This window comes from Opisthocomus hoazin, chromosome 22 (assembly GCF_030867145.1).
Source record: "Opisthocomus hoazin isolate bOpiHoa1 chromosome 22, bOpiHoa1.hap1, whole genome shotgun sequence".
Taxonomy (NCBI): Eukaryota; Metazoa; Chordata; class Aves; order Opisthocomiformes; family Opisthocomidae; genus Opisthocomus; species Opisthocomus hoazin.
In genome coordinates, this window is record NC_134435.1 from 2,329,091 (window position 1) to 2,351,357 (window position 22,267).

Below are 22,267 nucleotides of genomic sequence, written 5' to 3' on the forward strand. Positions count from 1 at the left end.
AGTAGAATGAGTTGTGCCAATAACTCCTTGGAGTCCTCTTGGATATGCTTCTAATTGTCAATATCCTTGTTCTTGCAAATACTAAGCCACTGGTAATTATGCAAGAATCTAGAGCCCCTAGGAGACAGAGGTGAGTTCCTTGATGTAGCTTTAAGCAAAACTTAAAGTTATGTGTGTAGTAAGTTGTGACTGTGATGATGGTTCAAGTGAAGGATGGTCCAGAACAAGAGGGGTGTTTGTTGTAAGGGTATTGCAGGAGTTGCAGGAAAAAGCACTTCCTTTGCCCCAAACCATTTTGTAGTTTCTGTACAAGAAACAGGCTAATACTGACAAACTAATTGGAGAGTAGGAGAGAAGAACATACAGCATGTAACTGTGGAGTTGGCTGTAGCAGCCTGAAAATAGCCAAGTTTTGTTTTTCTTGATGTGGTGAGGCTATATGGGAGGACAGAAATATCGTGAACCACAATCTCTCTTGTCCTTCCCTTCAGTTACGAAAGTGCTGCTTCTTATTTCATGTTTTGTCTGACTCTTGGAGAAAGTATAATTCATTACCAGGCCAGCGCTCTGCCCCGGGGAAGGAAATTTTATTCATTTTCAGGCCACAACAATATCTACTCTTGTTCTGCTTTTCTCAAAGGGAAGGAATTTTCTTGCGTTTTGGTTTTGAACTGAAGAATGACTACATAAAATTTAATTCAGAGTGGAAACTGGCTCTTCCATATTAGTGGATAAAGGTTATGGGTCACAGCCAGTTAATGGGTAGTACAGAAGAGCTTATTTGTGCAGTGATTCGGGAGAGAAATCTGTTCAATGTCAATAGGGCTGCTCTGTCACATCCTAGACATGATGAAGTCTTAATGGCTTGAATGGAATCGCTCTCAGTGAGTCAGTCCATGCAAGAACTGTGATAATACTTTATCGCTAGGACTTGTGCATTGTAGGTGCATGTTTAGTAAATGTATTGCACATAATCCTGTAAGAGGGTTTTCATTAACACTGCTCAGTTATTTTTGTTATCTGAAGTGTACTTCTAGGAGACTTTGACTTAAAGTGCTGAGAGATGACGAAAGATGTTTGCTTCTTGCACCAGAGTGCTGGAGGGGTACGTGTACTCGCTGTTGGAGGGTGAGGACCTGACATGCGAATGGTTCTGTTCTGTCTCACGATCTCCAAGCACAGAAAGGACAAGTTTGGGGCGCGAGGCAGCACGTACTGAACGGACACATAAGTTGACATTTATGTTCTTTGTGTGGGTACGAAGATTTGCCTACTGGGAGGTTTTTCCAGGAAAATGGACGATTAAACTTGTATTTATTTGTATCCCTATTTCTCTTACTGTCCATCCTCCGCGCCCTCGATGAAGGTATGTCAGTCAGGCCTATCAGAATCGCTTGCTATTAAATCAGGAGTTTTTAGAACAGGTTAATATTTACTTTTGAAGGGACTCTGTCAGCTTGAATTGTAATGCACTTGAGATCAGCTACATCTGCAGTGCTGTAAATTGTGAAACTCCTGGAAGCTGAGTTGTATATCCTAGCCAAAATTCTGTTATTTTGTAGTGTTCCCTGAGGACTTTTTATATTTGAGCCTGTTTTTACATACCCACCTTGGAGCTAGGAGGCTTTCATGGGGTGAAAGGATGTAAAGATCGGTCATCTGTAAACCTGTGGCAGGCAGGTGTATCTTCCATACGGAACAAGGGGGGAAAAGATGCATCTAAACATTAATTCCTATTAATTCCTATTTTCTGTTATAATTATCTTCAGCTTCTGGTTGGGAGAGACTTCTGATCTGGGAAACACAAAATTCCTACAGATGGCTGATTATGGGGGACCATCATATCTATATGTTGCACATGCACTAAATTACGCCTTTTTAAAATAATCTGCTTAATTTACTCTTATGTGCTGTTTTAGTTCAATTCTGTCTTCTAGGGAAAGCAGATGAGAGCTTCGTCTGCTTAATTAAACTTCTAGTTGTGTTGTATCTGAAGAGCGAGGTGTTGAAGGAAACCGTCACCTGTAACCAGTGTTTCGATTTAATTTAAACAATAACAGAGTCTTGCCAAAACCCACAGATCCTTTTGGGTTTATAAAACCTTACGGCGCTTTTTCTGTCGTGCTTAGGTGGATTGACCTGCTGGCTCTCGTGTCCTAAGGAGCGTTCTGGAGATGGATGTGTTTGCGGTAACGGCTGCCCCCGCCTGCCCCGCACCGCTCCCCCTCCCGCGGGGCTCTGAACCGGGCGCATCGTGCGTGTTTCCGCCGTGGGGCGGGGAGGGAGCGGCGCCGCGGGAGTTGAGTTTTCTGGGTTTAGGGGTAGAAGAACCCACCTGCCCCCGGGTCCAGCAAGGCGCGGGGTCTGATGCTCGGATCCTGACTTCGTCTCTTCGCGGCCCTTCTGTCTTTATAACTTCCCTCCGAAGAAGGAAAACGAACGGGCGGAGCGTTCTCACCGCCCCGGGGGGAAACACCCCGGCCCTGCCTGCCCCCGGGCCGGCCCCGCACCGCGGCGAGCGGGGTTGAGGGAACCCCCCGCCCGGCCCGCTGGGCAGCCGCTGGGCAGCCGCGCCGGGCCCGCCCGCCGGCCCTCCCCTCCTCCCCTCCCCTCCCCCCGGTGACTAACGGCTGTCATATGACCGTGACACCGAATGGAGGCGGGCGGGCGGAACTAGCCGCGGCCAGGGGAGGGACGGCGGAGCCCGGCGCCTCTCGGCGGGGGGCTCAGCGGCGGCGGCGCCCCCAAGATGCCGCCCACCCTCTTCCAGAAGCTCTTCAACAAGAAGCACGGCTTGATCTCCCCGGCCAGGGACGCCCGGGACGACTGCGTCTTCAGGTAACCGCCGCGGGGGCCGCCCTCCCTCCCCTCACCCAGAACTTTGTCGGCCAGTTCCCCGCCGCCTGCCCTGCGCCCGGAGGAGGGCGGCCGGCAGCCCGCCCCCCCCCCCCCCCCCGCTTCCCGGGCTGCAGCGGGGCCCCGCTTGGCGCGGCTCCCCCCGCTCCCCTCAGCTCGCCGCCCGCCCCGCCGGGAGCGCTGAGGGGCCCCGGGGCCGCCACGTCGGGGGCGCCGCGCTGCCTCCTCACGGCCGCTTCCCGCTCCCCGGGGGCCGCCTCTCCTCGGGTCGCGCCTCCCGCTCCCCTCAGGGCGGCCCCCTCAGCGGCGGCGCTCGGCCCGTCGCCGCCTTCCGCCGGGTTTCGGCCGTCCGCCGGCCCCCCGGTGCGGGGCCCCGGCCCCCCGCGCTGTCTGCGGGGATGCTGCGGGGGGGGGGGGGCACGGCGCCATTCCGCTTGAGGCGGGCGGGCGGTCCCCAGGGCGCAACCTCGGAAACGCGGAGGAAAAGAGGGAAGAAAACGCCAAGTTTTGGGTGTGGGGTTTCTCCTCAGATGTGTCGTGCCCGGACCGCGACGGCGTTGGGTCCGCCGAGGGGTGCGGGGGGCGGGGGGGCAGGGAAGGCCCCGCCGGTCGGGTGGGCCGCGGAGCCCCTCGGCCGGGTTTGGGTCGCGGTCCTGCGTGGGGGCTTGGGGGCTCCCCCGGCTTCCCCCGGGCCGCCCCGGGGCTTGGTTAGCGTGGAAACGGGCAGCGTCTGTGGAACCAGGGGGGTTCCACTCGTGGGGGACGCTTTCGCCGTCCCAGTGCTGGCTGCCGTCGTGAGGAGGCAACCTGGAGAACCGTGTTAAAGTGCGGGGCTGGGGACTGGAGCGCAGAGACAGCGCGCTTCGTGAGGAGCGAGTTGCGCGCAGGGTGGGACGCTGCTGACAGCGTGAAGCTCTGCTCCCGCCCGCTGCCGTGGGACCGATTCCCTGCAGGTGATCGGCCCTAGGGGTGCTCTGGCTGATGGGCTGAATTTTGTGGTGGGATATTCCTCTTAATTGCAGTGATATAATTTAGCGAGTTGGGTGGTTAATAGCACAGCTGCAGTCATTTAAGTGTGGCAGTTTTCACAGTCTGTTGGTGGGTCTTCTCGTGTCCTTGTGGAGCCGGGACATGCTCCTGGGCCCTACCTGAAGTCCAGTGCTTTGCTAGCATGCACCTTTTAAAGACACTGATGGCAGCTGCTCGCACACCTCTGCTATTTACTGCAAAGGTGGTTCATTTTTTTAATTATCTTTTTTAAGCGACAAAATGTTTTAATGTCATCTTGTTTTCTAAATCAGACCCCTTGTTGGAGAAGGGGCGCTAGGACTGCGCTGTGTGGTTGCCTGGCCTTTTGCCCCCCTGGTAAGACATTTGTTAGGGATGGGTTTGTAGAGACTGGGGGTTAATTCAGCAGCTGCAGTGCAGACCCCGGGGCAGAAATGTAGGGATCCACGCCTGTGCTGACAGGAGCGAGAGTGAGCACTCGGCAAGGTCTCTTCTCCCCTCTTCACCTGCATCATTCTGTGCCAAACTGGATGTGAAATTTAAAAAAGATAGGTCACTCTGTCTGCTCTTACCCTCCTGTGCTTACATAGTGCTATTTCACTTTGCGGTGTGAACTGTCAACCAGTAACTAATGAATTTGCAGTTGGTTTTTATTTTGGTGGACCCACGGGTATAAAATCCCAGGAGGAGGCTGACAGCTCTTCCGACTACGGCTCTGGGTGGGTGGGAGACCTGACTTTACTTGGCAGAGGCAAGTAGTATTTTTTGAAGACTAATAGATGCCCTCTAGGCACGTTGCCCAACGGCTGCTTTAATTTTCTAAATGGGGAGAAGTCTTTGGTTAATGCTCACTATGTATGGTCTTATCACTTACTGGTGAAACTCTTGGATAATACACAAAATACAGACCGTTACTTGTTACAGCTGGGTCTTTGGAAGCAAGCACTCTGGGTTTTCAGACTGTTCCTGGTTCCAGTCAACCTGAAGGCAGCAATCTCATCAATTTCAGCGAGGGGAAGTTATGTTTGTGGATTGATACATTATTATCTGTTTGTATTCTAAATAACAGGACACTTTCCAAATATTCTGAGCGCTGTTATTTCTGACTGTCTCCACTTTGAAAGCTTGGTCCTCTTGCTGAGGAGACTCTGTAGAACAACCATAAAAAAAAACCCCATAAATTCTCTTACGTATAATATGGAGTTAGAGAGAAAAGCCCAGCTACACTGGCAGTGACGTCAGTATAGCAGAACATTTAAGGATGATTTTGATGCTCATTCTTTTTTTTACTATGAGTATATTTTGCATTTCTGTTAGGCTTATTGTGGAAAATCTACCAGGACATAAATTCTACTGAACCTGAGCTTACACTGTTTCAAAAATAAAATAATACTTTTCAGGGGCAATGTACGTTGCTTAGTTGTTGTTTTGGTTGGTTGTTTTTTTTTGGGCTCAGAATTTCTTTCTGTGCTGTGAGTGTGTGAAATTTAATGAGTCTGGGGCTAGCCAAACTGTGTAAAATCCTTCAGAATGAGGTGCTGGAGAGGCTGACAGTTCTAGCAACGTGACCAGTAAGTTGGCAACTGTAAAGTCTTTGCTGTGTACCTGTTTGCCTTTTTTTTTTTTTTTAATATACACGAGCAATTTATTTTACAGAAGCCACCTATCACAGTAGATCCACTAGATATTAGTATTTTAGCTCTGCAGTTTAACTGAGGACAATTGTCAGGCTTGGCCCTTAGAGTGATGTCTCTCCCTATGGCTCGACATTCACATGGTGAGCGAGAATATTCAAAATTTTAGTGGTAAAATCTGTTTACAAGGAACACAGAAACACCTGCAAATATTCTAGAGAAGAGATACACCCTTAAGTTCCAAGGTGTAGAGTACCCGCTGTCTACTGCAAATAATACTCACGTGAGTGGATTTTCCCCGAGGGTAACTTTTACTATAAATAGGAGCTCTTGGCCGTGTTGTAGCATCTGGCACTGGCGGCTGCTGGTGGCCGGAGAGCTCAGCCCACGCTTGGGCTGGTACAGTTATTAGCAATAGGAGGTTTCAGGTATATGTTGTTTTCTAGAATTTTAGAATCAAAGTATTCCTGTTGTAAAAATACATAAAGCTGTTCATATGAGTTGTGTGCTGTACCTGTGTAAAATGTATATACGCTTCTAAACAGCAGTTAAATGAACCCTGTTCCAGAATTTTTTGATCAGTTTCCTTACTAGCATGGAAACAATCTTACAAAAACTTCCTTAAACTAAGCAGTAAAAGCCACGTGTTTCTGCTGAATATTATATGGGTGCACAAAGTATTCTGCTGCACATTTACGTTACTGGCTGCCGCAGATACCGATTTCCAGCTACTATTTCCTTTCTGGCTTTTTTAGGGGTCTGCTTCAGTGCTTAGGAGAAGAGGGAGCTGCTAAACCATCGATAACCAGCTTTTTGTTGTTCAAAAGGTACTGAGCAGAGAGGTCTCGGGCTTTCTCTCTTTGTTGTTAAGATATGTGGGCAGTGTTTCCAGTGGTAAATACAGCTGTAAGGACTGTAGCAGAGTTTTTGCAGGAGAGTCCGTCCGTTGAGATAGTGATTGGGCTGGGCAGACTGTTAATCTGCTGCAGAGGGAGAGGGATGGTCCTGTAACACTGAATTGTGGAACTGGTACGTTTTGGGGTTGTGTGCAGGAGGGAAACTCAGTGTTTCTTTCAATTTTATGTATAAAGTTCAAATACTTGTTCCCTTGCATCTCTAGACATCCTGCCCACCTATCTGGCGGACAGAGGGCTTATTAGTTAGGCGTTCTATTTACGCTACAGCTCGATAAAAGTTTCAGTGTCTCTTTTTGTTTAATCCAGGGAGCTCTGAAGAACCATCTCACCCCGAGGGGCATTCCACCAATGTTTGCAAACTCTGTTTTGCTCTTGTTAAAGCACCTGTTGCAGAGGTACAGCTGTGTGGTGATTGTTCAAGCTTGAAAGAACCCCTTCCAGTTTCGAGTCTTACCAACGGCGTGGAGTATCTCTGGGCACATTCTTTCTTCAGGGGTTTGGTTTGGTTATCTGGGTATTTATGAGGACGAACGTAGTTTCCCAAGTGGGAAGGTACAGGAATAAATAACTTTGTTCTTTTCTTTCTTTATGGGGAAAGCCATTTTCGGTCATCCTGGAAACGTGCTTCCTTGGGGTCTTCCTGTAATACGTGCTGCTCCTTTATTGAGAGAGCAGTCACCAGGTTCCTGAGATATGAAAAGGCCTAAGGCTGGCTGCAAAGTAGTATTTCCTGAAATCTGTCTAGGCAAGTATTCCTCATCAGTGCAGACTCTTTCTGTTCTCCGTGGCAGTGATTTTAAATGGTATCATGAGATTTGTTTCCTTTCATGTAATTTTTGGCAGCGGGGTTCATCAAGGGAATTGCAATAAACCTCGAGTTGGAAATGGGCAGCATGATACAAAGATGCTTCACGAGCCAGTTCCTCTACAGAGCTATTGTTCTTGCACAGTAAAGATGCTATATGCTTTCTTACAAAGGCATAATTGCTTCTTGAACCAGGAGCTAATTTCTTGAAATAGACTATGAAGAGACTCGGAGACATCTAATGATGTGTAGCGGGGGACTTTTTAAAGTGGAAGCTGGAGTAAGGTGAAGGAGGAACATGAAAGTTGCCTTTTCATTGATTTTCCAGTGAAAGTTTTACCCACAAAACTTCTTGGTAAGTTTTCTCATTATTTCTGAAGGTGGCTAGCATGGGTGACGTGAGTTGTGTGGTATCGTTACAGGGACAGTTTTGTGGTTGTTCCTCCTGTGCTCAGAGCAGGGGTAACCACCACAGACTGCCATGCTGCTGTCCATTTTCAAGGTATGGCTTCACGACGTGCCGACGGAGTTGAGAACCAGCGGTGTCTGGACACTGTAGTATCACCAAACAATTGAACAGATAAAACTACTGCCAGAATTCTTGCTGAATTCGCCTTCCACAGCAAACAAGGTATCCCACTCCACCCAGGCTTTTCTGTCACCAGCAGGTAACTCTGTGTACAGCCTGCCTGAGCCCACGGAAGCAAATCTCTTGCCAAGCTGTGTCAGTCCTTGTGAGCAATGCAGCTGGTGAAGTCGTTATCCCAGCAGCACTGCCCAAGGCTTTTTAAAGCTGTTCCTCCACAGTGCTGTCAATGCGTCAAGGCAGTCTGACCAAAACCTGCTATTAGTGAAATAGTGTGTGTTGATGTTTGTTCACGTCTAGCCTTCTGCAAGTCTTTCACCAGTAGTTGTAAAATTCCTGGAATTTCACCAGCTCCAAGTCTGTCTTCAGAAAGAGCTTCAGCTAGAATTCAGCTTTTCCTCATTTACAGTTCTCTGATGAGTTTAAAAAGCTTTTGTCCTATAAGTTTTTAAGACTATTCAAATTCTTAAACATCCAAAATGTTCTTGTGTTTTTATTAAGCTCGTTTCTGCCCTTTAATGTCCCTGAAGTTTGTTTTTTATAAAAAAAATTAAAATCCCATCTCTTCTGTAATATCTCTGGAAGAGTTTTTGGCTTTTTGGTTGTATTCATTAGTTTGAGTGTAGTAAGTTTTAATAAATATTTCACTTTGATTTATGCGCAGTTTTCTCTATCGCTGTGATGACTTTGGCCTGTATTTTGAAATATGTTGCTGTTTTCTAAAGTACTTCTTTTTGCCAAATTCTGTTTTGCATTTCCTGTCATCTGAGATTTTATGTACCTTCCAGTGCTTTAAGCCAACTCGTGTCTTGGAAGCAGAGAAATACAAATGAATAGGATCCAGTAAGCACCTCTGGAGCACAGGGAACGTTTTGACAGTCTCTGCTGAATGGGCCACTCTCCAAGCCCTCCTTGACACCACTCTGTAGGTCTCCAAGTGCTTCTCTGGGTGGGCATGTGCTGCTGCTAAAAGATCCAGCATGTCCTTGAAAATGATGTGCCAGCTCTGAGTAAGGCAGTGCTGCAAGCTGGGTCTGTACGGTGGCTGAAGGAGCTGCGAATCAGAGGGCTGGCGGTCCAGCTGGTGATGGTTATTTACTTACAGTATTGTCAGGTCCAAAGAAGTTAACTTGGACCCGTACCCCCATCATGCAGAATCACAGAATCACAGAATGGTCAGGGTTGGAAGGGACCTCTGTGGGTCATCTAGTCCAACCCTCCTGCTGAAGCAGGGTCACCCAGAGCAGGCTGCACAGGACCTTGTCCAGGCGGGTCTGGAATATCTCCAGAGAAGGAGACTCCACAGCCTCCCTGGGCAGCCTGTTCCAGTGCTCCGTCACCCTCAGAGGGAAGAAGTTCTTCCTCATGTTCAGCTGGAGCTTCCTCTGCTTCAGTTTGTGCCCGTTGTCCCTTGTCCTGTCGCTGGGCACCACTGGAAAGAGTCTGGCCTCGTCCTCCTGACCCCCACCCTGCAGATATTTAGAGGCATTTCTAAGGTCCCCTCTCAGCCTTCTCTTCTCCAGGCTGAACAAGCCCAGCTCCCTCAGCCTTTCCTCATAGGAGAGATGCTCCAGTCCCCTCCTCATCCTCGTAGCCCTCCTCTGGACTCTCTCCATGCGAGGTGCATGCAAACACAGTAACCAAATACTTTGAAAATTGAAAATTGTTGGGGCGCTTGTGCCTGCCTGACTTTGTGCCTTGGAAGATGTTCCTCTGCCCTGGTGGGAGCCCACTCTGCCTAGCGCTCAGGTTAGGGCTTCGCTTCAGCTGCTTCCTGTTGCCCGTGGAACAGGGAACATGAACAGTGGAACGGGAAAAACTTCTGCTTGGTTTTTCCTCTGTCTTTTTAGAAGGAGTTAAAGATCCAAAATGAGCTAACGCACAGGTTAAGGGTCACCCTTATTGCCTTTCGTACTGATATCTCCTGTGGTGGCTGGGATCTTGCGGTGAGTTGAGAACTTGGCATCACGAGGTCGGTGCCGTTAGCGCACGCTTCCTGCCAGCCTGCAACATCTCTTCCTCTCCCTGGGATGGCATGGGCTGTGTGGGGACGGCCTGCGGGCTCTTGCCTCGCCACGTTGCCCTTGGAACAGTCGCTTTCTTGGTTTCCCTTCCAGCTTTTCGACTCCTTCCTCTAAGTTAGAAATCTTTTTGAGGAGAGGCTGTAGTGAGTGAATCGTGGTGCTTTTTGACTGTTGAGATCTCTGCAGGTTAGGCCTTCAGGCCCTGCTCCTAGTTTGGATCTCGCCAGCTGCTCAGGTGAATCCGTTGATTTATCTTTGAGTTTTTCTTGGGTTTCTGATAGTATGTGGCAGTGCCTGTGGATGTGGCATGCCTCTGGAAGGTGTGGATGTCTGCTGTCCTCTTCCCCCTGGGTTTGACCCCACGGGGCTGACAGACCCTTCTGCCGTGCTTGTTCTGGGGAGACAGGGTCAGCTGGCCCATCGTCTCCACTGTGGGGAAAGGGTATGTTGACTTCTTGCTGTGGTTTCTGTGTGTCTGGAAATGTGTAGGTATGCTAGCGTGAAAATGCCTCTTCACACTCGGGTTATGCTGGCAAGCGTTGCAAGAAGGTGTTTCTACAAACTTAGGGGTGCTGCTTTTTCCCTCCTCCTCCAGGTCAGGTCATAGGGGTATGAAGATGTGCCCAGAGTGGGGGGTGTAGGTACCTGTTGGTCCACTGTGAGGTCTTCTCCTTTTCTGAAACCATTCCCCCATTCGCTTTCTGGTGACTGAAGGTGTGTTTACACGTCTCAGGTTGTAAACCTTGCTCTCTTGGGATGATCAGCTCCTCTGACTGATGGATTGTCCTCCTTCTGTTTTCAAAGGGCTTTGTCCTTTGCTGTGTGTACACTTCGGAGTTAGCGTATCCTCACAGTGACAGCTTGGATGAATTCAGGCTTCTGTTCTGGAATAAACTGGTCCAGTGTGACTTGGAGCCTGCAACTTGTGTTGTAATTTTGGCTGAATGCTGGAGGTGACCACTTTAGAAGCGTGTTTTACGAGTGGAAAGTAACGCACACGGTGGTTTCATGCTCAGAGGCTGTGTTCCCTCCTGTTGCTACATCTGGAGCAGAATGTCTGCAAGATCACATGTTTGTGAGTAACGTTAGGAAAAATGCAGAGCTCAGTTGCAGCAGCGAATCCACGGTGTGGCTGTGCTGGGCTTCCAGCATCGTCCAAGGGCAGAATTTGTCTCTGAGGACTTCAGAAATTTTGCGTTTGTGGTATAGGTAGAGAACCAAAATCTATAAAATACCTGCTGGAGGTAAAAAAAAAAAAAATTTATGCCCAAAAAACAGGAAATAATTTTAGTCATCTGTAAATGACTTGCTAATGCACCAGCTACTCTGCCTTACACTGAATAGTAACAGAATTCATATATGGGAAATAATCCGTTGAAAAAACTCATTTGTACAAAATACACATGCGATTCTACTGCGCCTAAGGAATGTGACCATAAAGATTACATTCAGAAGGGGCCGTCCTCTCTGCGGGATTAATCACTTATTTCTAAAAATACTTGCGCAAATGTGTTCTGCTCTGTAGAAGTGTGAACGGTTATTATGTAGCCTTTGTATCAAAAAGGATTTATTTATTTTTACAACAATACGTTGTGCTGTTGCTTGGTGCTCAACTGAAGCTTTTAATTGAGGTAATTCGGCACATTTGCGTAAGAAGTATGACCTTTTGCTTTTCTGAAACCGATAGCTTCTGTAGATACTATTAATCAGAACATAATACACTGCAGGGAAACTTGTTCAAACATGTGAATTGCAGCTCAAAATACTACACAAACTGCATATAGAATATTAGCAGTGCATGCATCCATGACTGCAATATGTTTTTACTTCAGAAGTTTTCTGTCTTTTCTGAAAAAGTAGTTTCATAGCCCTTTTCAGGCGATTAAACTTTTGGACTTCAGCATTTTGGCTACATGTAAAAGCTCTTTGTTTTGAACAGTCTTGCCTGATGCTTTCAGTGTGATAATCTGGGTATTTCCAGCTTTTATGTATTGCCTATCTTTGCAACTGTGGCCTTGGAAGAACCCCCCGTGTTGCACAGGTGAAGGGCTCTGCAGTGATGCCAGTGTCGCCGAGTACCGAGCAGCTGGGCTGTAGACACCCGCTGTCCCCTTCAGCCCGCACGAGTGAGCGACCCAGCAGTGCTCCGCGACCGGCTGCAGCACGAGTGCGGCCCCGGGAGGCAGCCTCTGCTGAAAGCAGGGGTCCTGAAGCGTGGAAAGGATCCGTCACACACCACTGATGCTGCTCTGTTCCTCCAGGATGTTTCCACAATGTCGTCAGCAGTGATTTTGGCCTCAAATGAGTAAAATACATCACAGAAATGATCATATTTCCTGCAATATAGGTACCGTTTGTGCCCTGTGCGTTCATGGTATTTGATACGCCTCCAGATCTGCGTGTGCATCTTCAAATGTCATTCCCTTGATTCAGCCAAAAAGTCAACAAAACTTAAAACTTCTAATAGTATCGCAAACCCCCTACCCCTTCCGTTTGTGTGATATAACTGGAAAGAAACAGGAGCCAGATTACAGTTCTTTGCCATCTGTTTTAGTTGATAAATGAAGAAACTTTGAGCTCACTTCAGCCCTGACTTAAGGTCCTGGCATTGTAGGTATTTAAGCCAGAACAGTATCTTTGTCCCAGTCCCTGTGTCGTTTTCCGCTTTCAGAGAGAGAAGGTATCTTGTTTGCTTGAGCATCGCCCGTAGGAGCAGTTGTTTTGCTATGTGCTTTCTTTGGTTTTGATTTTTAGCCTCAGTACCTATGGAAATGGTGGCTCACGCAGCGCTGCGCTCGGTCTTGCGCTCACCTCTTAGTAATTTCTGAACCTTTTGAGCGACTTCAGTCAACTGTGGTGGAGAATGCGAGAACAGAAGTCTGAGTGAGCTGAGTTTCTGCAACTTCAGTGACAATCCTGCACGTGCTGTTGGGTGCCTCCTGCCCGTTAGTACCCGTGAAGCTCAGAGCTGGCTACGCCTGGTCGTGTTGCTCTTTCCAGTGGGTATGTCGGAAGAGCCCTGGGGACAGCCGGAGTATGGGCGTATTGGAAGAAAACAGTAGATGTGTGGCTTCATAGTTTGCTCAGGGAACAGCTACAGTGTGACCACAAGAAAGGCCAGTCCTGGACTGTTGTGAGTACCAGAATAGCAAAATCTGTTTGCTGAATTATTCTGCTTTCTGGCTAGTACTAAAATACATATTGTCTGCTACATACCCGCATTTCCCTTGCCTTGTGCATTCCTTGCACGGCTTTCTCCCAAGGGAAAAACAGGCCTCCAAAGACTGCAGGCTCAGCACTTAGCTTGCCATGTTTGGGGGTAATTATGAAAGAGGACGGTAAGTCAGAAGGAAGCACGTGTGAGCAGTTAGCTGAGAAACGAACTAGCAAACAGGAATGAGATTCGTGTCGGGTATTTTTTGCCCCCCTGCCCTGTGAAGACCTACCTAGAAAATGTTCTGGCCATTTGGAGAGTTGGCTGAATGATTTGTTTACTCCTTTTCATGAAACTTGATACCAGAAATTGGTAGAAAAACAATGTTAGTTCAGGTGTTAATGAAAAATAGGTGTAGATGATAAGCTGTGTGTGGTTGTGTGTGCAGGGAACAGAGCCTGCAAGACACTGGGTGAGCGTGCTGTCCTCCTCGGAAGCTTGTTCTAGTTGAACGACATTATCTGAACATCTGAGAAGCTGTTAAGGAAGAAGTCTGCCAGAATTTTCTTGTTCCTACAGGAAAAATAACAGTATTATCCCCTAAGACAGAGTTAAAGAAATGCATCAAATGTTAGGACAGTGAATTAGACTTACAGCGCTAACTGTGTTTCTATTTAAAGGCAGCCCGAACTCTGTAACTTCAGTAGTCAGAAAAAGGTGGTTGGGTTTTTTCAGTACTTCAACGTATTTCAGCTGCTCAGAGTAACTGGAAATTACTCTACTTTCTTAGTAGAAAAGGAAATTGTTCTACTGACAGCATGGAGGGCTAAGAAGCTGTGAAAATGAGCATGTTGGTTTCTTAACTGTGTGTATTTTCTAGTCGTACAAGAGATGCTAATCGTGAACTCATGACCTCTTTTTTTCCAAAACAGACATAATTTAAAAAGTAGAGCATTAAAAAAAAAAATAAAGCAACTTAACTGAATTCTTAAGATACTGTAGCAGAATTATATATTTATATAAACAGAAATTTTTATCAAACTTCTTTGTCAGATAAGCAAAAATACCACTTTGGTATAAGACTGATTTAATTTACTTGTTTAAAATTTTAGTGGTTTTTTTCATAGTATCTTAGTAATAGGTGCTGTATAAATATACACTACGATATGAGATGGAGCAACTTTTGAAAACTGCGGCCTTTATTTTCTTTCAGTTTTTCTTGCCCACGAGACACGATGGTTCCCTGCGTCTATCGGTGCAGTCCTTGTGGCAGCTGGAGAGCAGCGCCTGCGTGGCTGCTGATGGAGAGGGGGGTTCGGGGCGGGGAGAGGGGTGCAGTGGGCTCGTGTTAGGCAGGTATGACACGAACAGTGACAGCTGCAAAGTACAAAAACCAGAAGTCAGGCTGGAAATGCTGGGTGTGAAGTGAGCGTAATGAGTATGAAGTGGTAGCATTTAGGAGTCGCTCTGTGTTCGGAAAGGTACGTGTGCAAGTGTAGCTGGAAGGGGCTGGACGGTGCTGCCGGGATTTGATGCCTACGTGCCTCGTAGTGTTCTCCCTCATCATTGCTGTCCCTGTTGTTTGGTGCTGTGCTTTGGAAACTGGTATTTACACCTAAGCACGCACACACAGAGAGGAAGAAAAGAGTTAAAGCCCAGCTCACTTTCCCTTCCATTTTTCTGTTCTCTTCTTAGTTTTGTCTGGTCTGAGACCTGCAGTGCTGCCTCTCCTTTCTGAAGGTTCCCCCTGGGTGCTGTACCATCCCCTCCTCCTCCTGCCAGAAGCAGTAGGGTGCATCCTGTTTGGGGTTACTGCTGCGTCACTTGCAATGACACGTGCTAGCATGAGAAGGGGAAAGGGAAAGGAAGAGCCAAGTGAGCGATTACTTTGCCAACAGCTCCTTTCAAAAAAAACCATCTCCAGCAAAACAACCCAGTCCAAAATGTCCCGGTGGCATTGACAGCTATTGCTGTCCAGCACGTGAGCCTTTCTTTCCTGTTGGTGCAGCAGAATAAATAGCTTCATGGGGTGCTGTTACTGGTTCACAGCAGGATGCCAGCAGCACCAGGCTTCTTTGAGTTGCCACATCTTACAGACGCTCGTGTGGACGGACTGAATAGGGGGGCAAAAAGATGAGGCAGGAAAACACTTTTGAATGAGAAAGCAAAGCTGAGTCTGCCACTCCATAGGAATGAGAGAGAAAAATAAACGGGGTTTTTTTGGTTCCTGTTAGACTGCGGTGCGTGAGCTACAGAAGATGCAGGAGCTGATGCTGAGCTGAGCAGAGCTGGTTGGGAAATGGCTCGTTCTGCTGCAACCCTGGGAGAGTCCCTCTAGGAGACAGTCAGGAGTTGCCCCAGCCACATCTGTTGGCAAGCTGTGTTGGGTGGGAGTGTCTGGAACAACATTCTCATCAAATCTATTATCACCGGCAGAAAGGGGTTTGTTGAACATACACTAAATATATCTGTATGTATGTATCTGTCTCGTGATTAAGTACAACCTCTCCCAGTGGAGCAATGTAGGTTTTATCAAGTTCTGTTGATTCTGTGAGGCAGAGCTGGTTTGGAGTGTGTGTTCCAGCTCAGTCCTGTGATAAGGAAGGTGTGTGTTCGGAGTGAGTTTCAGTGCTGATACTCAGGGAGGGCACACCGAGCCGAACCTGCAATTTCTTTATCACAGACCAAGATTTTCACAGTAAGAAAGGCTACGTGGACGCACAGGGGCTGTTTTCAGCAGATGCTCAAAGCTTTGCCCCTATCCGTCTCGTGGAGTTTACAGTAAGACTTGACCAGTTCAGCTGTTCTGCAGTGTCAGATCCCTCCAGACAGACAGTTGTGTTGAAAAGCTTATTTTGTTTAATCATCGCAGGGCAATGGCCAGTCCTACACTGTACTTTCCGTTCCTACCATTCTTTGAAACCCAAGCCAGTGAACGTGTAGCGAGACCTTGAAAGCCAGAGGTGACAGCAGATGATGTGCGAGCACAGAGTTCGGTGGCGGTGGGCAAAGCACTCCGTTGCAAACCCAGCGGAGCACTTTGTTAAGCTTGGTTTAAAGAGTGAGCAGCTGCTTTACAGTCGGAGGAACCGCTGGCTGGCTGGGCAGCTGAAAGCATGCTGAAGTGCTCCGCTGCTTTTGGGGAACCAAGGTATTTGGGACCTCACGGTTTTAGTGCGTTTGCTTGTTAGGTGTCGGGCAGTTCCGTTATTCTGGCAGTCTCTATCTTTTTGCAGATGTTAAATGAAGTTGTACGGCCACGTGGCTTGTTGAGGCATCTGATTTTTCTTTGTCCTCATGTCCTTATGAGTTACATAAAAGTGAAGTCAAGCAATGCCTTTAGTGTCTGCTCTATATAGATCTACCTGAAATAGTTTCAGGTCACCTTTGCATGCTTAATTTGGAAAACAGCTGAGCAGCACTTCTCTTGCCTTGGAGAACTGAGCAGTCTGGGCTCCTCACAGTAATCTTGGGGCTCTTGCAATATCTACACAAATCAAGATCTCATCCCTTCCGCAAATGAAGTAGGGGCCTGTTCAACTTGTACAGCCAGTAAGGGAGGGATGTTCAGTCCACGGGTTGGAGCCAAGTTAGAAAAGTCTCCCCTCCTGAAAAGCAGCTGCAGGATGGCTCCAGTCCACCTAGATCCTCGTTTATGTTGTTTGGCAGATCTAGGAAAGTGTTGCTAACTGTTTCTGGTTCGGAGCCTGGCGGTAGGCTTGGAATGCAGTGATCTGCCTGGGTAGTAGTTTAGGGGGTTAGCTAAGGGGCTGGTTAAAGGCTCCCAGGGGCAGAGCCAATAACCGCTCTGTGGGCAGGGAGGCTGCAGGATTGGGCCAAGCCTTGCACTGGGCTGTTGGAGGTGTTGGAGGACGCTTAGGTGGCCAACGACAAACGCAGCGGTGTCCGACCGTTGTTGATTCACGGGGAGGATCTGTCATTAGCGCTCACGGGCTGTCGGTATAAATGAGCATCAGGTACAGATAGACCAGGCTGGGATTTCATTCCATAGATATTAATTTGTTATACTTGTTTGTAGAATCATCCGCTGTCTTTAGTTTGCAGTTGTTCCTGTGTAACTGAGATGGGGTTTTGGTGAAATCTGAGGGGGGAAGAAGACTGAGTCAGCACTGTACTTAAGCCGTGTGCTTTACTTTAAGGATGTAAGTAGTTTCATTGCTCCCAATGAAACCGCTCATGTGCTTAGCATTAGGCATGTGTTTTAAATAAGTTGCTGATGCCGAGTCAAATTTTTTTTTTTTTTAGTAAAATCTACACAAGTAAGGAGGGTAAGACTACAAACACACAATGTTTAAAATGTTACAAATCAAAGATTTAAGGTAGTATTCGTCAGGCATTTAATGCATTTTAGTGACACACTGAGCTTAAATGTCGCCTTTGTTGGAAAAATGGTTATCATCTGTTAATTCTGTGTGACTGTCTTGATAAGTGACCTGGCAACACAGCAAGGTAAAGTTCACTGTAGTCCTCTACGATACAAGGCTTTAGACTGAGAGCAGCGTTTTGGGATTATCCCTGCGTCAAACCTCGGTTGAACTGAGTGCGTACAAATAATTGTCTGCCAGCTTTTCCTATTACAAATATACACATTTGTGAAATTGGTTTACCATGTGCTGAAAATGTCTTTGATATTTTTAAAAGCCCGTTGCTATGGCAACCAGACCCCATAACAGAAAAGCTTTTTGGTAATAAGACAGCTAAGCAATTCTGTTAACATTCAGGAATAAAGCCATAGCAAAATATCTTGTATTCTTTTTCCAAAACCAAACAAACCGACCAACCCCAGAAGAAAGCACGATATCCCGAAGCGGCTTGGACCTGGATTACCAGATGGAAGGGCACACCCTGCTCGCAGGGCTTGCAGAGCTCGGCCGGGGAGCTCGCTCTGCAGGTGCTCAAGCTGGTCTTGGCTCTTACGGTGGAGAAAGCTCAGGGAGCTCACAAGCATCTTGCTCTGAAATTGTTGAGATGTCTTTTTTTTTTTTTTCTTCCTCCCATATGGAAAGGTTGAAGTGATTTGATGGTTTGGCTTCTGGGCAAGGAAACATGCGTTTTGCTTCTCAGAACTGGATGTCCCCTTTGTGCTTTGCTAATACAGAAACTGGCAGAACAGGCATTACTTTGACGTTAGGGCTTGCAGCCTTGTTTCCTTGTGTCTCATGACTGGGTGAATCAACACCTAATTAAACAGTCACATGAGGGACAGAGTAAAATGCTGCTCAGGCGCTGATCATTGTGAGTCTTTGGAGAGTAACTACTTACATCTGTCTTCCTCCTTCCCCAAGGAACCCTGAACAGCTGCAGCTTTGCTTTTCTTTTTTCATTTTTCCAAGCAGAAAAAAGATCACGTAAACCTTGGCTAAAGCAATGCTGTCCGTGCAGATAAATGAGACCTCGGGTAGGGGAGAGAGAAGACTTGAAAGTACTGGACAAACTCTTGAGAAATCATTATGATTTGAGTTTGTGCTGGTGATGATTTAGCTGAAAGCTTGAAGCTGTAGTTTTTGTGTATTTTACACTCCTGGTAATTTCACTGAAACAGTGAATGTTGGGCAAGGAAGGTCTGAGTGATCTGAGGGGATTCTTGATAATTTTGATATTAGTTGTAATTCTTTTGCTCGCAACGTGTTATGAAGGGTCTGTAACAATTGCTTTCCCTCTGAGTTGCAAATGCTGGTGTGGAGATTTATTGGGCTCTCAATTATCACTCAGTCACAAGTGCAGCCACCTTAATCAGTTGCACGGACGTGGCCTGCAGCCAAGGAATGCTCAAATCCCCACGCTGCCTGCTCGCGTTGTATGACTTGCACCACCAAGGCAATATTTTTCCCCCTTATAAAACTCATGAAACAAGTATTACAGGATGTTTTAATCCGTGTAAGCAGATGGTTCCCTCCACCCCGACGCGGTTGTGGGGTCCCGGGTGGCGCCTGGGATGCCCCGGGCAGTGTGGCAGATGCCCAGGTCTGCAGCGGGTGGTTTGCTTACCGGTGTTGGCAGTAGTTTGGGTGCTCCATGGGTGATGTTTCCAGGCTGAAGATCTCCACCCCGGCTCATCTTGGCCTTGGGTGGGCTCTGGTGGGGCTCAGCCCTGGAGAGAGCCGGGCCTGGGGGACCCGCTGCTTCCCGGCACCCCGAGCGCAGCATCGCCCAGCCCCGCTCGCCCACCCCGGCACAGCTCACGGGTTAGAATGTGTGGCATAAAAAAATGCAGCTGTTTACATTCGAATCTTTAAGCCTTTAGAAAGTTATTTATTTCTTGATATATCTATCTGACAGCAAACTGCTCAGTGTTGCTGCAGAAATCACATGGCAGGTCAGGTGTAGCTAGGGTACACTAGCAATTTTCTTATGCACCTTGCAGCTTTTTTTTTTTATACCTACTGAAGTAATGTATTGAGAATCTCCATTTTCACTTGTGAAGAAAGAAAACTGCCATAGTCCTTATATTTGCTGGGAAGAGCGTGAAAAGAAAGCCTTAAAGACTCTTTAAGCTGAAGATAAATGCAGGGAATTCAATGTTTGTCTATTAAAAAATGAAAATGTCAGGATTCCTGCACCAACGTGCTCTTGTTACATCAGGAGTCACTGAAGGGTTTATTATTAATAATGGAATTGATAGCACTAGCGGAGCTACAGCGATCCCTCTAAGATGTCTTCATTTTCATGGCAAGAGAGTTCTTGCAGGCAGCCTTGACTTGAATATATTTTCGTTTCTCTTCATTGTATCTGTTAGTATCTGTGATCTCCAAAACTAAAAGCAGCAATTCACCATAAAGTTACCTAAGCAATAAACTGTGCACTTGATGCACCTAAGCCTGTGAGCTTGTTTTTGTTGCGTGTAGCACTGTGAAACAGTCACTTTTGTATCATATTAGTCATTCTCGACGGTGGTAGCCCCGATGTAACCTAGGTGCTGGTTTTCACAGGTGAAGTTGCCTTTCTTGTCTGCTGGGAACTCCCATGTGTCAGGCAGAGATAGATGCTGCGTGTCACTGGGTGTCGTGTTGTCATTCACCTTTTGAAGGGGGGATGGCAAACAGAAGTTTGCTTTATGGGTGGATTTAAGGATTGAAGAATCTATCTAGACATCTCCAGAATACACAAGATAAAGGGGGAAAGAAAGACTTCCCCCCCACAACCTTCCTCTGCTGCGCTAGAGAGTTCGGTGTGACTTCAGAAAATTCTTTATTTCCAACAACTGTCTATGTGCAGCAAAAGCAATTTGTACTGGAACTTTTTTTCTTCCCAACTCTTCATTAAACACACACACACACACTACTGAACTATGTACACTTTATTTTTAATAGCTACAGCCAAAGATTATTCTGCTCTGCACACCCGAGAGGGCACAATAAAATAACTGTTTGGCAGGGGGAAAATGCCCTGTTGTCTTGCAGTACCAGTTGGTATTATGGAGGTTTGTTCGGTGTCTTATTTATAGTAGATTGCGATTGGAAATGTGATACAAAACAAACAGCAATGTTCCAGTAGCTTAACCATGCATCAGATTTTTACTTTGATAGTTATTTTTATTTTAAGCATCTTTTATCACAACTTGAAAAATTACAGCAGTGAAGGGACAGTCAATCTGCTGAGGTCTCAGCATCCACGTTCTGAAAAGAAAGATAATGTTCATGTCGCACCCTCCAGGAACGCTCCCAGGCAGAGCCGGATTTATGCTGGTGCTCCTTGACACCGCCCGTGGAGAGAGTTGATTCCAGTCATGAGACCTCTTGCTGCTAGCGAGAATCCTGTGTGTGAAGAGTCTGTGAACTTGGTTCTCTGGGGTTTTTTTGTGTTGCACATGAAAAACACTTTTTTTTTTTTTTTTTTTTTTTTTGCAGTATTTTAGAATCTGGTTTCCTTTAAAGAAAGTGGAGCCTAGGTTTTGAAAAACCTGCAGCCCACTTGCAGTGATCTCCCGCATGGTTTTGGCTCTTGCTGACCTTTGGCTGGGCTTCTGTTTGCGCGTGCATATCTATGGTGCGTGCAGGTATGCCTGTGCGCTCCAGCTGTGTACAGAGGGTTTGTGCTGGAGTACTGTCCACTCTTCCTCTCCAGCAGCGAGGAATTCAGTGGAATTTTTTTTGCAGGGATACAAAAATGCACAGAAAGCACATTTTTTAAAAGTCTAGCTCAGTGGTAATCCTACTAAGATGAGTATTTTGTAGGGAAATGGTATCCAACTATTTCTAGTCAGATTTCAAATAAAATCCTCGTTGGTTTTCTCTCTTTGCCTAGTGTGGCTTCCAGCCCCTACCTTGGTGCTTTACTAAGCGATAAACATTTCTTGACTTGCTTACTCTGGCTCTTTGTTGTATGTATTTACAGCATGGATGAGGGAAGCCTGCTTTCAGGAGAAAGACTAAAAAGACTCGTTAAAGCAGAATAGAAATGAATCATTTTACTACTTTTTTAGCTTGTGGTTGGGGCAAACTGTTGTCTGCTTGGTTTAAAATCAGGTGATTTATACACAAAAGGTGCATGTGAGCCTTCGCAGTAATTCTAAATGTTTTCAGAAATACCTTTGGATAAAATGAAGAAAGTAGTGCTTTTTGGCACTGTTTTGTTTTGAGGATTTTTTTGTTTATTTGTTTTTTGGCTTATTTATGTTTGAGCCACAGCCCCAGTCTGGCGTCGGGGTCCGCAGAGAGCCCCTGGCTGGGGTGCACTCTGTCCCCTGGGCTGGTCGATGCGGCTGGACGCCGTCGCCCGCATCGTTCCCCTCTGCCGTCGGGGGGATGTGCGGGGGTACTGAGGTGCCCTCCCAGGGCCTCTCTGGAAGGTGATGGGCTAGGGCAGCAGACTTTGATCACTTTATTTTTTGAACTCGTTAAGTGTTTTTCTGAAGGTAGATAATATTATCAGCTTTGTTTTCCAAGTTCAAATTTACACGTGCACAAAAAAGCGTGCACCATTTCAAAGAGAAGGAGAGTATCGTATTCCCTGCCAAATCCAAGTAATGCCTAGGTGGTAAATGAGAGACTTTTATGGAATTAAAAAAAAAAAAACAAAAAGCTACGTTTCTGGAGATACCTGGCAATGATAGATGCTGTAGACCTGTTGCAAACCTGTTGGACCCAGGTTTGAAATACCATAGGTACATACTGGTGTGAGCAGAAAATCTCCCTGACCTCAGAAATGTAGAATCAGGCGTTGTTTTTGAAAACTTACCTCCTCTGTTCCAGCTCAATAAATAGGATGTTCACTGTGCCTGGATATGCGCCTAGAGAAGAGCATGATGCATGTTTAATCTTAG

The 22,267-nt window shown here is 46.8% G+C and overlaps 1 protein-coding gene across 2 annotated transcripts in view; it reads left to right on the forward strand.

The window, feature by feature from the left end:
- The first annotated feature begins 2,654 nt into the window (after positions 1-2,654).
- The window catches only part of FNIP1 (folliculin interacting protein 1), a 69,048-nt gene continuing 49,435 nt past the window's right edge, over positions 2,655-22,267 (forward strand). For both annotated transcript variants that reach the window (XM_075441608.1, XM_075441611.1), the window contains exon 1: positions 2,655-2,838. In XM_075441608.1, the coding sequence (XP_075297723.1) occupies positions 2,750-2,838 (89 nt within the window). In that variant the 5' untranslated portion in view covers positions 2,655-2,749. The remainder of the gene's footprint in view (positions 2,839-22,267) is intronic.